This window comes from Nematocida homosporus, assembly GCF_024244095.1.
Source record: "Nematocida homosporus strain JUm1504 chromosome Unknown 389, whole genome shotgun sequence".
NCBI lineage: Eukaryota > Fungi > Microsporidia > Nematocida > Nematocida homosporus.
This window is the reverse complement of record NW_026250647.1, coordinates 1-13,611: the sequence shown is the minus strand read 5'-3', so window position 1 is coordinate 13,611 and position 13,611 is coordinate 1. Positions and strand designations below refer to the sequence as shown.

Here is a 13,611-nt window from a genome sequence, read left to right as displayed (position 1 = left end):
GGATTGCGGTGGAATTAGAAGGTATGTAAGTTCTCTTTGGTTATGCTAGTGTAGTTGCATATTTGGCTGGTTGCGTTTGGTTGGTTGATATATGCTTACTTGCACTGGCACCTAACACTCCTTAGTACCACTTGCCTCTTAACTACTAAATTGAACCTAAGCTAGCTCTAGGATTCTATTGGGTTAGGTTGGGTTAGTTGTTAATTACTGCCTGTAATCTACTCTTGTTTTTGGCCGGGCCTCGTCTTATTATTAAGCAATCTACTAATACAACCTGGTTTTATCTCTATTTATTTGTGACTGGCTTGATTATTATATCTTAGGCTTGATTTTGATGTTTCATAGGCATTGTAGTGCTGTTATACAACCACTGCCTATTGGCTACACAATTTTAGTACTACTAACCCAATCTAATCTAGTCCAATTTAACAAAACTAACATAGTTTAACAAAACTAACACAATCTAACAAAACCAACAGAATTTAACTATTTGGCTTTGCATATCTAATGATACCGTCTTATTTCAACCCAATCATACTCATCTAATCAAAGATACTATCCATTGCAAAGAGTGCCTTTAATAGAATATGTATCGGCTAATGAGTCATATTCATCCCATGGGCTTTGTAGGAGTGTCTTTTTCTATGGGCTTGTTCTGGATAGAAGATTCTCTCTATTCTTATGGCTAGTTCCATTTGATAGCAAAAATAGGCCTGGTTTGACCTGCCGTATTGGCATAATGTTATCAAATATGATATAAATGTGGTCTTTCTTTTTGTTTTAAATGAGAAATATGCTTATCTACCGTAATATGCCTTGTTTGCTTGGCATGGGCATCCTTCTTTGGGTTCTGGGTTTAGACGTTTCCTGTAGTCAAGAAATAGATAACCCGCCCTCGACACTGAGTTTCTCCGCACATAATCACATCTGCTGGACTCTTGGCCACATTCTGAGTGTTTCAACTTTTGGCGATGCAATTCTGATCGGTAACATTAAACCGGATATACGCTGTGACATAGATATGCACAATCTAGTGGTCGGGATTGTCAATGATCATGTGGTTCTAAGGCAACTTGATGCGCAGCCTCCTGATATATTAAGGGATGCTGAATGCTTACTGAACACAATTAATGTTCTTTGTGTTACTAAACTTACAATTGACCACACCACACTTTATGAAAGGTCGGTTATAAAGATAATAGCACGGATTTTAGTAATAATTGATTGTTCTCGTCTTATCATTGAAAACTTGACCCCAACTAGTAATGGGGCTATTTTATGCAAACTGGCGAGCGCTAAGCTTCCGGTCGTTGCCACGCCTACTATGAAGAGGAATATATCTATCTGCCTTCGACTTGGTTCTTCTGAGAACTACATTGGTCCTCGAGAGCGACACGAACATATTCTAAAGTTCATCCTCACAGCAGTTCAAAACAAATGGGTAAAATGCATAAGGCTAGAATCTCCATGCATCACGAATTTAAGGGTTCTTGAAATAGTTAATTGGTGCGATAGTTACATTTTAAACCTAATGACCGATAGCCTAGCCGATGTTCACTTTATAGCGAAAAACCAGGCACAAGCTTATTATTTACTCCTCCGTCGCTATAGTTGTACCTTGATGGGCAATTATTGGTTAGAAAATCCGAAGAACCAACCGCCGCCGGGTTACCTTGAACAGCAGCGCCGCTCTAGTTTTAGTCTCTTCTTGTTCCTTCAAGCCAATCCCGGGGTTTATCTGGCTTTAGATTTATGTACAGCTATTCTGCTTTTGCTGATATGCCCTTCCGCCATACCCTTCACCTACCACGTCAACTCTATTAGTATCTACGGCCAAAAACTAGGCCCGCGCTGGCTCATTGAAGAGATCGCCCACAAAATACTAATCCACGCTAGATCCCACTATAATAAGTCAATAGAAGGATCCATGAGGTCCGATGCCAATCCAAGAAGAACAGATGCCAGGCTATACATTCCATGGCTTACTGCTAAGCAGGTAATAATCATGGCTGAACTGAATAGGCTGATTATGCCAGAAAGTGACATCGAGGTGAAGCAAGACATAATCGCTGATATTGTCCCTCTTTTTGTCCAGGTCACAAAAATCGACCTCACCTTGCAATGTAAACCCCGTTCTCCGAGTGAAGATCAACTCTTGAAGCTACTCCACCATACAGATGCCCGGATTTTATACATTGGATGCATTACCAACCCAATCCTCACTCTAACCGATATGACCAGCATCACGCGATTGTACTCGGTAAATGTCATCATTGCCCCAAAAAGCCTCGTCCGCGCACGTATATACTGGGCTGACTTTTTCCAGTACATCGCAGATCTGTTCATTGAAACCGTTATCGTTATGATCAACCCGAAAGAGTCATGTAATAATGTCTGTTTCTGTTTAGAGACAATCCTGCATGGCATTCTAAAGTCTAGATGTCCAAGTCGACGACTGTTATTTATTCCCGATGAGAAAGCGCCATCAGAAGAACGGTCAGAAGAACTGTCAGAAGCACCATCACTATTCCATGCCAACCGGACCAGCTCGAACCCGATATTGTTTGACTTTGTGTTAAACTATCTTGATATTCACAACCAGCCAGCATGGCTAATTGAGCTAGTATTTGGTTGTTTACGCTTCACTAACCCAAATACTTGCATTACTATTACCGGCCTCTATGAACACGGCATTGACCTCGCCCAACTTGCTAAGATCCTGCCGTCATTAACCAAGAAGGTGCACCATTCTAGCATTACCTTGACCTTATCTCATATGGATGTTTTTGGATGTAACTTTTTGGACACTATCTTTCGCGATTATAAGGGCGAGTTGGCTAAGCTTGCATCAAAAATTGTACTTACTACCAAGGCCCAGACCCCACCCCTACACCTTAATGTTTCATTAATCTATTACTCTAATATTCTCCACCAAATCTGTGCTTTCAGTTCAACATATCCATTTGTTAAACAGCTTCAGGATAATATATCTAAACACATCTGGATAAGCATCAATATCTACGGCCTAATCAATTTTGATCTCATTAAAACCCGCGTGCTGTTACAGCCCCCCATCAAGCTCCAAGCCCTCTCTATCGTTGGTGTCGTCATTGACGAACCTCCATACTACAACCCTGGCTTCCGTACCTTCTTAGGCCATGTCACTATTGTCTCCTCCAAAACCCAACCATCTAACATAAGTAACGCAACCCTCCAGGCAATCTCCGAGACAAAACTCTATGAATGGATAGATCTTTCTTTCGGCCGACCCTACCCAGTAATTATCCCAATGAAAGATATACCACACAACAGCGGCAGAGGCATGCTCGTCGCCACCCAATGCCCAGTCCAAACCGCTCTTTTATAATAAACCACCCCCATCCACTTACTTTTATTAGCCCCACCAACTCGTCCATTTTACTACTAACCCAATCTAATCTAACCCAATCCAACTCAAACCAATCTAACTCAAACCAATTCAATCACCACCAAAAACCAAAATCTTTCCAAACCCTTTCCAATTGAAATTCAGCTAGAGTTATTTTGAATTTTAGATTTCTTCTTTCCCATACCAAAACCACCCAATAAATCAAAACAAACCACACCAACCCAATATCAACCTCACCTAACCTAACACAATCTTAACTTCACCTAACCCAATATCAACTTAACTTAACACAACTTAAATCAGTAAATCCATTGATTTATTAACAATCTATTCAATTTCACCATAACAATCTCTACTTATCACAATCCAATCTAATCTAACTAAAACAATCTTATCTTAACTCAATTGCACCTTGACTTATCCCGGCAAAGTCTAGCTGCATTTTGACGCAAATCTTCCATTGCCTCAACCGGGTACCCATCTATCGCCTGAAATAAAGACTCACTTGATACACCCTGAGCAGATACACCCAGTACATCCCGAGATATCAGCCCCCAGGCCACCCAAACCTCTTCCTGCGCCACTTTATATACCTTAGCCACCACTAACTCTAAACAAGCAACTCCAGCCGCACAAATACACAATGAAATACCCATCGTACTTACCGCCAACAACTCAGCATCACTTAACTGACCACCATTCACCACCCGGACGGAAATACTATACGAAAACCGACCACTCACCAAAACAGCCGAAAAGACCCGCGACAAAGCCAGACTCAGCCCAGCAGACCATTCAGCACCTTTACCCACTAGATTAGCATGACTAGAACTCACTATTACCTCAGTAGGACCCTCTTGGGCCGTAATAGAAAAAAGGACCCAAACTTCACCCTCACGATAGGAAAGGCCAGCAATGCCCGGAAGACCACTAAAAGACTCAAAGGAAGTGAGAACAGGCGAGTAGGCTACCATTTGCGCCGTAAAACTTTTTTGCCTATGAAAGGAGTCCTACTTCGACGTGTTTGTCCGGCTGGGTCGATCAATGGGGCCATATTAACTGATAAAGGTCCGATTGTTGCCCAAGAGAATATTCTTGAAGGAATAGATGGTAGCCAGGTTCGACATTGTGAAAGAGTTGCTGGAATAGTGAGTGAAGGCAGTCGAGTTTATCTAGCCAGTCAGTCGGGATTGTTTCTTATGGAGGACAACCGGATTAAAGTCTTAGAAAAAACACCTCTAATTGGACCAGTTAGACTGTTGGTGAATGGATCATGGGTAGTAGCAGTCACTAAGCAAGAGTTAGTGATTCATAAGGCACGAGAAGGACTGATTAGGTACGCGGCGTATGGCCATCAGGTAATTAGTGTAGCTGTAGCTGGGAAGAAGGGTTTAATTAGAGTCTTACTAAGTGTAAGTAATGGATATGCTGTTCGTACTCTTCAGGCTAATAAGGGTCAATTAGAAGAGATAAGTCAAGTGGCTGTGGATAGTACGGCGTATTTACTGACGTGTGCGGATGAAGAGGAATGGGTAGTGATCGGTCGTGAGGGACTAGAGTTAGTTAAGGGAGATATGCGACGACGGATGACAATTGGCAGTCCTTTAGTTAGAGCGGCAATTTGTACTGGGGACTTACTAGTGCTAAGTCTTTTTGGGAATGAGATTTGCTGGATTAATCGGACTACCGCGACTGTGCTTAAAACAGTGCGGGCCCAATGCTTAATTGAACGTTTTGAACGGACTAAACAAGGTATTATTGGGTACAACCGATTGGGTGATGTTTTACTGATTAGTGACCAGCCGAATGATAAGATAAAGCAGTTGCGAGTAGGCCTAGGCCGAGTAGTGCAAATGGACGTAGCTACAGAGCAGGGTCGAGAAGTACTTTATTTAGTCAGACATACTAGCCAGGGAGCTGTAGTAGATAGAGTTGCTCATGAGCGACAGATTACTAATTTATTGCCTAGTACGCTTCCTCAGGCAGATACACTTAGTTCTGAACTTAAGGCGGATGCCCAAGCAATTAGACGCTTAGCTGTCATGCATAAAACCATGATTATGCAAGATAAAGAAGGTGCTAGTTTAGTTAATGCTGCGAATGAAGTAGTGCGTATTCCCGAAGCTTTAGGAGCTGTTTATACTAAGAACCGAGTATGCTATGTCTTGCGTAATGGTAAGGTTGTGGTAGGTAGTCAAACATGGTGTCTCTTCTGTCATAAGAATTGCCAGGGTTGTGGAGAAGAGTTACTAGCTGCTCGGGTGGATGGTAAAGGAGGTATAACTGCTGGGGCTAAAGGAGTTTGGGTTTTCTCCTGGGCCGGTGAAGTAGAGTACATTGAACTGTCTTCCATAGTGAACTTAGAACTATCACCTCGAGCAGCTACAGTGTGTTGTACTGAGGGCGTATCGATTATTGATCGTAGTACAGGGCAGCAGGAAGCAGTTCCTTTATCAGGGCGTTGGGTAGCTGAGTTTCATTCGCAATATTTAGTGAATACCTGGGCGGGTGGGTTGGATTTAGTATCTAAAACGGGTAAAGTTCTGGCTAAGATTAGAACGGGTCCCGTGCTAGTTAAATCGTGGTCAACTGATGGAGAAATGGCCGTTCTGAACTGTGAGACTTGTGTCGTATTTATTGGGCCGGGTACAGCTAGTGTGTACACTCAGCCGGGTTTATTTGCGCTTGGGGACTCAGGGTGTTTTGTCTTAGATAGCAAAGTGGCCCGACGGTGTGAATTACAGCCGGAAGGGTTTAAGCAGACTAGTGTAGTTCAAATGCAACGAGATATTCATTGGGCCGTGCCTGTATGTGGAGGACTCTGTGTGGTTTATACTACTGGCCCGCGTCTTTCTCTGCAGGGCCAGGCTTTACCTAGTAGTGGCTTTGGAGTTAGTTTTTGTTGGGGTGGAGTGCCCTTATCTGATCTAGAGTATTTAGGATGGAGTGTTTTTGGATGTGTGCGGGTAAAGAGTGTTTATGTATGTTTGGGGTGTAATTCAGCGGAAGGCATTCGGGTTGTGTTGTTAAAAATAGATAAGAAAGAGATAAGAGAAGTGGCTAGTTTATTATTAGAAGGTGAGAGTGGGTTGGGTTTAGTTGAGGAAAGTTCTTATCTTATTATTAAAACTGTAGGTAGGACGTATACTTATCAGATAAAAACAGGAAAGTTAGTTGCTTCTTCATTTGTGCCAGCAGTGAATGTAAATGGCAGTCGGATTAAACTACAAGTAGAAGGCAAAGAGGCGGTGTACATAGACCGTAGTAAAAGTCTTTCTAGATCGATTGAGTTGCTTAGTTCGGGATGGTGTGTTTTGGGGCATGAACTAGCGAGTGGGGGTGAGGTATCTCTTTTAGAGGTTAAGTCACGAGCGGATTGGTTGGTTACGTTTAGACTTCCAGAAGGAGTTGTTCAGGTAGTTAAAGGATCACCATACGCTATATCCAATCGGCCTTCTGTTTTTCTAAGATTAGAGTCTGGGGCTGTTTTCCTGTTAGAGTGTTTGTCGGCGAGTGAGCTTCAAGATCTGGTTCCGGTAGAAGGTCGTGATTGTGTTAATGAGGACTCGGTGTTTGTGCTGAGTGAAGATCCATTGGTTGAGAATATGCTATGGGAGGGCAACATTCAAATTGAAGCACCGTTCTCTTTATCAGCGATGGCCAGCCAATTGGGCCAAGACAAACTACCCATCTAGAAGTCATTGCAGCTCTATTACTGTCACATAATCAATAAACTCTTAATAAAGACGTAGTGTTTATTCAGGACTAATTTATCCGGCCGTACTAACCCAACCCAACCCAACCCAACCCAACCCAACTCAACTCAACTCAATACTTAACTTAACTTATTATAATCTAAATTCTGAAATCAAAAGTACCAGATATAAAAATAGAGAGAAATCTGTTTAAGATATGAAATTACTTCTGGCAATTTGGGCACTCTTGATTATACTGGGGATGAGTATTCTTCCTATCAATATGCAGTATGCCTCAAGACCTTTAGATTGTGCTACTAGTAATTCTGCTACAGTTCAGATCAATGACGTCATTTTAGGTAGCGAGTACGACCAAACGTTGGCTGAGGCTAAGGCCATGTTTATGGACAATCTTCATCTACCACACCTACTCTCATTTCAAGCAATGGATAACCCCATATATACCTACGAGAGTACATTGCAGAACGGCACATCCTATTTGATTGCTCCAGGAGTCTATGATCTCATGTTAACCTTGGATGCTACTGGTCTAATGACCACAGACAGGCAAGCAACCCTGCTCAAACTACTGCGAGATATTGACAGCAGCACAATGAAGCCACACTGTAAGTCAAATCTTCACGAGCTAAGCTTCACTGATGTTCGCAGTGGTCTTCAGCTCGACATACTTCAGAAGCAGCTTGAGCAAATATCTAATTTGGAAGAAGTCCTTACTACCTACCGCCTCTACCTTCCGGCTCCCACTCCATCACAACTTCGCAACCTCTTTATGACTTTCTACAGCCATGCCAAAGCTGATCTAGCCCAGGTGTTTGTTGAGTTACAAAATAGCCGTAAGGCATTTGCCCGTGTAGTTGACTACTATGCTGCTTCCCACTCATCATTTCATCCTATTTCTTTGCCTTTTCGCGACGATATATCCCTGAAAGGCCGAGTCATATCTCTTTTGATTCAGAGCACCATTGACAACTTCCACCACTTATTTAACTGGACCAAAAAGCATCCGCTCGTTCAGACTAGCCAGAATGCCGACCAGCACAACGATAAAATAATGCAGTATCTATATGATCAGACCGTGCAGTTTAAGAAGCTTAAACAATACGCCATAGCATCTAGTGTCCGTCCTGAAGACATGAATGAAAGGTATATCACCCGACCGAATCTAAGCCTTAATAACTTCAAGCAATTGGTTCTTCAGCACTTCTATACCAAAGGAAAAGAGATGCTTCGCTATCTCAACCATGTTCTTGATAAGGAACAGGCCTATGCCTACTACATTCTCTCTCTTCAAACCAACAATCCAGACACCAAATCTGTCTTAGATGTTTTAGATCGCCAATCTAAATACTTAACCACCCAAAAAGAGTTTCTTATCGCTAAACAAAAACATCTCAACCAAATCAAAAACCACCAACTTCCGGTTGATTCTGCGTCGTACTACTTCACCGCTACCCAGATCAATGAGATACTAAACAATGACCATCAACTACCCGGGAAGGTTGAAAACAACATTCTTGCTTTGCCAACCAACGCCATGCTAACACCCGAGCTTAGTTCGCAAATCTGGAAAACACTCGATCACAACATCCACTCCTCACTCTTTGAAGCATTCCAAAATTCCAATTCCCCCAACCCACGCCAGGTAGTCAAGACCGTCCAGGAAGACTTAGAAAACTACCAGAACGTCAAGCCCGCAGGATACGACCGCTGCTACCAAAGCATCACCCGCCGCATAAATCAAAAGATAAACGATGCCGTCCGAAACAACACACCCGAAAACTTCCCTTCCTGGTTCCAAACCAAAGATACATACTATAATCTCTCTAAGGAAGCCATCACCGCCAACTCTATAAACCACCTTCGTCAAATCGAGATAGACCAAATTGCAATACTAGCCACCCATACCATACACCAACTAATCGACCGTAAGTTGCAAAACACCCAGTGCCAATCCCTAACAGCAGACATCCAACCCAAATTAAACTCCCTTTTCGATAGTCTGGTGAAGAAGTTCTCCCAACCCCAACCCATCGCCGTAGACCAAGATACATCCACCAATACAACGGGGACCAATACAGCAAAGACCAATACAACACCCACCAATACAGCAGACACCAATACAGCAAACACCAATACAACGGGGACCAACACAACGGAGAACAATACAACAGAGAACAATACAACGGGGACCAATACAGCAGACACCAATACAGCAGACACCAAAGACCCCACCACCATCTTGATCGACAAAATTATCAATTACTTCAAAGTCAACAATGTTACTCTAACCGCCACCGCTGTAGCGGACCATCTTTACGACGCCTATCCAAAGCCCACGGACCCATCCAGAACCAACGATCAGGAACAGAACCCCGCTCTCTCCAAGCAACAGGGCACCAATGCCGCCGAACGGTTTGTAATGGTCTATAACGAAATGGTCCTCAACCTACAAGCTCGACTCCGCAACAACTACAAATCCATCGGCCTGGTTATTCCCTCCGACCGCAACGCCGACCTAAACTACATCGATGGCGCCCTTGACAAAATCCGCGCAATTCTATCCATCCATCTAGACAACACCCACCAAATTATCTTCGAACTTGCCAACAAGAAGAACAAAGCCGACAAATCCTACACCGAGTGCCTCCAAACAGCCATGCCCTATCTCACCGACCACTTCCAAGACATAGACCAAGTCACCCGCACCAAAATCGAATCCGTCATTAGAGCAATCCTACAACCACCCAGCCCAACATCATCCAACTCAACATCAGCCACTAACTCAAAACAACCCAAAACATAACTAACTACACCTAACTCAATACTAACTACATCACACCTCAACTAACTCAACTCAACCTAACTCAATACCAAATCAATACTAACCTGTTTATTTCAAAAGATAACAACGTCAAATACTAACCTAAACCTAACTATTCAGCCAAACTATCCACCTAACACCATATCAATAATCAAATAAACACTAACCTAACCAAAACTACTCCTCCGAGTCACTTTCTACAATAGCGATAGGCTTCTTGCTCAAAATCGGATACTTCTTATCTAAATCAGCATAAGAAACCAACTGATCAGATTCTGGCTGACCCGGTCGTAAATAGTAGTATAAATTAGCCGGTAAAGCCTGCCCCTTCTGCTCCACCACCTCAATAACCGGATAAGTCAATGAAGCAAGCATAGCAAAGAAGCCCTTATGCAATCGCATGTAAGCCTCATACTCCGGATGGTTCTTCCGCTCTAAGTGCTTCTCAAAGTACTCCATTGATGCAAACCGCTTGTTACAATACCGACAAACATACTCATTAGGCGCCGAAGACTCCTTACTAAAGATAGCACTATTAACACTAGAATTAATCAACTGGAACCTTTCAGCTCGATTTTGAGCATAAAAAGCCCCTGATCGTTCTAAAGCAGCAAAACTCAACGTATCTATCTTATCTGTACTCCGAACATGAAAAAGTCCACATTTAGTCACCATCTCATAAGGATTGTCATACTTGCACTTACAGTAGTAACAAAAGTTAAAGATCTTCCGTAAGGCTAAGATGTACAGATCAGCAACTGAATTGACTGGCACTCGTGATTCAAAGCCCTTTAAGGTCTCAAATACCTCAGGGACTTTAAATAGAGCTGACATAGCCTTAAGTATCTCCTGGCACTGAACACCAGAACTAGATAGAGTATACTTATCTGATAATTGCCGACCTGACTCTCTAAGTGCACTACTAGACGTAGGCGTAGGTAGAGATTGACCCAATACAACTGATCCGGGTGGTAGTTGAACTTGAACTTTCTCTTTGAACTCTTCCAGGGAAAGATCTTCTAAACGGACATAAAGAGTTCGACGGAAACCTTCATGTACGCCATGTTGAGATACAGCCCAGTCTTTTAAGCCCAGTTCTTCCTCCAGGACTAGAATAAAGTCTCTAATCGTTACATTCATCTCAATGTTTTTGATAAGGGCTAAACTTACAGTAGTATTAGTCTCACCAGTTGTATAGGCATCAAATAGATCTGTTTTAAGTAAATCGGGACCATTATTACTATCTAAACTTAACTGACACTGTCGACTGGTTACAAAGTCTCTAAACTCCATGAATACATCGGCAAAGGAAGATCGTTGGCATAGATCTATCTCGGCTAACCAGGCTTGTTTTTCGTACCCTTTCAGTAGCATTTCTTTGATATTGGTATCATAGTACTTTTCAAAGTAAGTTTGGTAGTTGTAATCGGATATAAATATTTGGTTGAATTCATCTTCCATTAAAAGTCGGGCTTTTCTTATCGCAAATTCATAAAGACCAGTAAGTGTTTCAGTTTCTTGATTTTCGGTATCTTGGGGAAGATCTTCTGTATGTCTGCGCTTATTCATAGATAAAAAAAAAGTAGGCCTGGTCTATCTAGATTGTTTGGGCTTGTTAGATCCCGGTCCCCAATTGAGACCTATATGGTCGGGGAACTTGAGGTACTTCTGGGAGGTTTTCTTTTTGGCATCTTGGGTGATTGTAAAATCAATGATAATTTTTGATTTCTTTTGATAGTTGAGGATTTGGTTAAAGATAATGACTTCTGGGGTTTGGCTGGTGGAGTTGAGGGCTTTGGTAAGGGCTTGGTTGTAAGTATTGGGTTGGTGGATGTGGAAGTACTCGGCGAGGGCGAGATAGACTAGTTCGAGAGGGGCTTTGGTTTTCATGGCGCCGGCCCGGCAGTGGGAGAGGGAAGCGGTGTAACCGTTGTGCTCGAGGAAGGAGATGATGGAAACTAGAGGGGCCATAGGAAGTTTGAGGTTGGTAGCGATGAGGGACATGGTATAGAAGAAAGGGGCATCTTCTTCCTCTTCCTTGGCCATACTAAGCATGCCGTGGATTCTTCTATCTATTTGGGCGGAGGTGAAGGCCATTTCTTTAACTCCGCCGGTTTTGGTTTGGATAGTGGCTTCATCAATTGGGGCTAGAACTAGTTGAATAAAGTCGGGATCATGGAGAGGGGCCTTCCAGAGGGGGCCGTAGAGAGAAGGTTTGCGGGCACAAAGAGGACAGGCTTCGGGTAGGTTGGCTTTGGCGTGGCGATAGGCTTTGCCTTCTTGGCGTAAACTAGGGATTTCTAAATGGTTGAGACACTGGCATAAGAAGAAAAGAGAACTGCCTTCCAGTCCAGAGTTATACTTTTGCTCAACCGGGTCTACTACAACAAAGACGCGTATAAAGAAGTCCATATAAAGACTAATAAGTGGTCGAATAGTTCTTTTGAGTTTAGCGGCAGTTCTAGAGATGTAACTGAGAATGATGCGAATGGCTACTTCATGGGAGTAAGTATTACTGATTGAGCAGGCTCCATACTTCTTAAAACAAGCTTCAGGCGGACTGTCACAAAGTGCCTTCAAATCAGTGGAAGTAACACAAAGTAGTCCACCTGGGGCAATGCTTTCTAAGGCCGATTCAATATAAAGGGCACACGAACCAAACGGATCAATATCAATTACATCGTACTTGTGCTTGCGCTGGAGCATAAGCACTCGGCAATCTTCATTGCAGACTTCAACTGAGCACTCGCCATTATCAACTTCTTCATTAACTTTGGCTTCAATTCCGTTAGCTTGGCAGTTGGCTACTATTTCAGCACAGGCTCGAGCTGATAAGTCATTCATAACTATTCTTCGGCTTCCTTTAATCTCGCGGCAGTATCGAATAGCTCTAATTCCGGTGGCTGACATACACTCTAAAATGCTTAGAGAGTCTTTCCCAAAATGTTCTTTATAAGCATTGATAATACGAATGGTCATAGTGCGGTTAAACTTCTGCACTGGATTATAAAATGCGTGTCCTTGGACAATAACGCCTTCTTCTTCAACTAACTGCATACAAATTCTTTTGCAATCAACCGTTCCTACTTGAGCTTGTTTTGGCATAGATTATTTCAGCCATTGTTTATGTAATTATCTAATCTTAAGATCTGTCTAATATTATATCTGCAGCCGAGTTAAAGACTCTATAACGTCATCATTGTTCAATTTATTTAGAAACTACCACTTGCTAATGCAGTAGTTACTAGTTGATAACTAACTCAATACTAAGCCAAGCTGAACTGAACTATTCCTATTAGAATAAGACTTATTTATGTTCAAGGAAGTTCAGTATGGGGGTTCTAGCTATTCTGTATCTCGTGGGAAGCCAACGACCAGCACTCATTTTGTTTATTAGATCTAGAACAATTAGTACCAGTATAGTACCAGTGCAATCGATTTGGCTTTAAATTTCTCCCAAGCACGTACTGGCACTCAATATTACGTTGAGTTAACTAATAAATACTAACCCAATACTAATTGTTGTACATGAGAATCGCAACACTACTTAATTAGTGGACAAAGAGTTTAGAGATCGTAAAGAATCAAGAGACTAATCTTTATTGTTAAACATCATCTGGGCTACATGATGTTTTCATTACTGATGCTGGGTTAGTAGTTGGTAGTAGAGTTACAAGTATTAGATC

General features: G+C 42.4%; 6 protein-coding genes across 6 annotated transcripts; 3 read left to right on the top strand and 3 right to left on the bottom strand.

The window, feature by feature from the left end:
• Positions 1 to 784: 784 nt before the first annotated feature.
• NEHOM01_1998 (uncharacterized protein) lies at positions 785 to 3,367 on the top strand (the record flags this gene model as incomplete). The annotated part of the gene is made up of 1 exon (XM_051490876.1): positions 785 to 3,367. The coding sequence occupies one exon, from the start codon at positions 785 to 787 to the stop codon at positions 3,365 to 3,367; it is 2,583 nt and encodes an 860-aa protein (XP_051346836.1).
• A 422-nt stretch (positions 3,368 to 3,789) lies between these two features.
• Positions 3,790 to 4,362, bottom strand: NEHOM01_1997 (uncharacterized protein; the record flags this gene model as incomplete). Its single annotated transcript, XM_051490875.1, has 1 exon — positions 3,790 to 4,362. One exon carries the CDS (start codon positions 4,360 to 4,362, stop codon positions 3,790 to 3,792), a length of 573 nt encoding a protein of 190 aa, XP_051346835.1.
• A 24-nt stretch (positions 4,363 to 4,386) lies between these two features.
• Positions 4,387 to 7,083, top strand: NEHOM01_1996 (uncharacterized protein; the record flags this gene model as incomplete). Its single annotated transcript, XM_051490874.1, has 1 exon — positions 4,387 to 7,083. One exon carries the CDS (start codon positions 4,387 to 4,389, stop codon positions 7,081 to 7,083), a length of 2,697 nt encoding a protein of 898 aa, XP_051346834.1.
• Positions 7,084 to 7,300: 217 nt separating this feature from the next.
• NEHOM01_1995 (uncharacterized protein) lies at positions 7,301 to 9,907 on the top strand (the record flags this gene model as incomplete). The annotated part of the gene is made up of 1 exon (XM_051490873.1): positions 7,301 to 9,907. One exon carries the CDS (start codon positions 7,301 to 7,303, stop codon positions 9,905 to 9,907), a length of 2,607 nt encoding a protein of 868 aa, XP_051346833.1.
• Positions 9,908 to 10,102: 195 nt separating this feature from the next.
• NEHOM01_1994 (uncharacterized protein) lies at positions 10,103 to 11,494 on the bottom strand (the record flags this gene model as incomplete). Its single annotated transcript, XM_051490872.1, has 1 exon — positions 10,103 to 11,494. The coding sequence occupies one exon, from the start codon at positions 11,492 to 11,494 to the stop codon at positions 10,103 to 10,105; it is 1,392 nt and encodes a 463-aa protein (XP_051346832.1).
• Positions 11,495 to 11,518: 24 nt separating this feature from the next.
• NEHOM01_1993 (tRNA (guanine26-N2/guanine27-N2)-dimethyltransferase) lies at positions 11,519 to 13,030 on the bottom strand (the record flags this gene model as incomplete). The annotated part of the gene is made up of 1 exon (XM_051490871.1): positions 11,519 to 13,030. The coding sequence occupies one exon, from the start codon at positions 13,028 to 13,030 to the stop codon at positions 11,519 to 11,521; it is 1,512 nt and encodes a 503-aa protein (XP_051346831.1).
• Between the last annotated feature and the right edge of the window lie 581 nt (positions 13,031 to 13,611).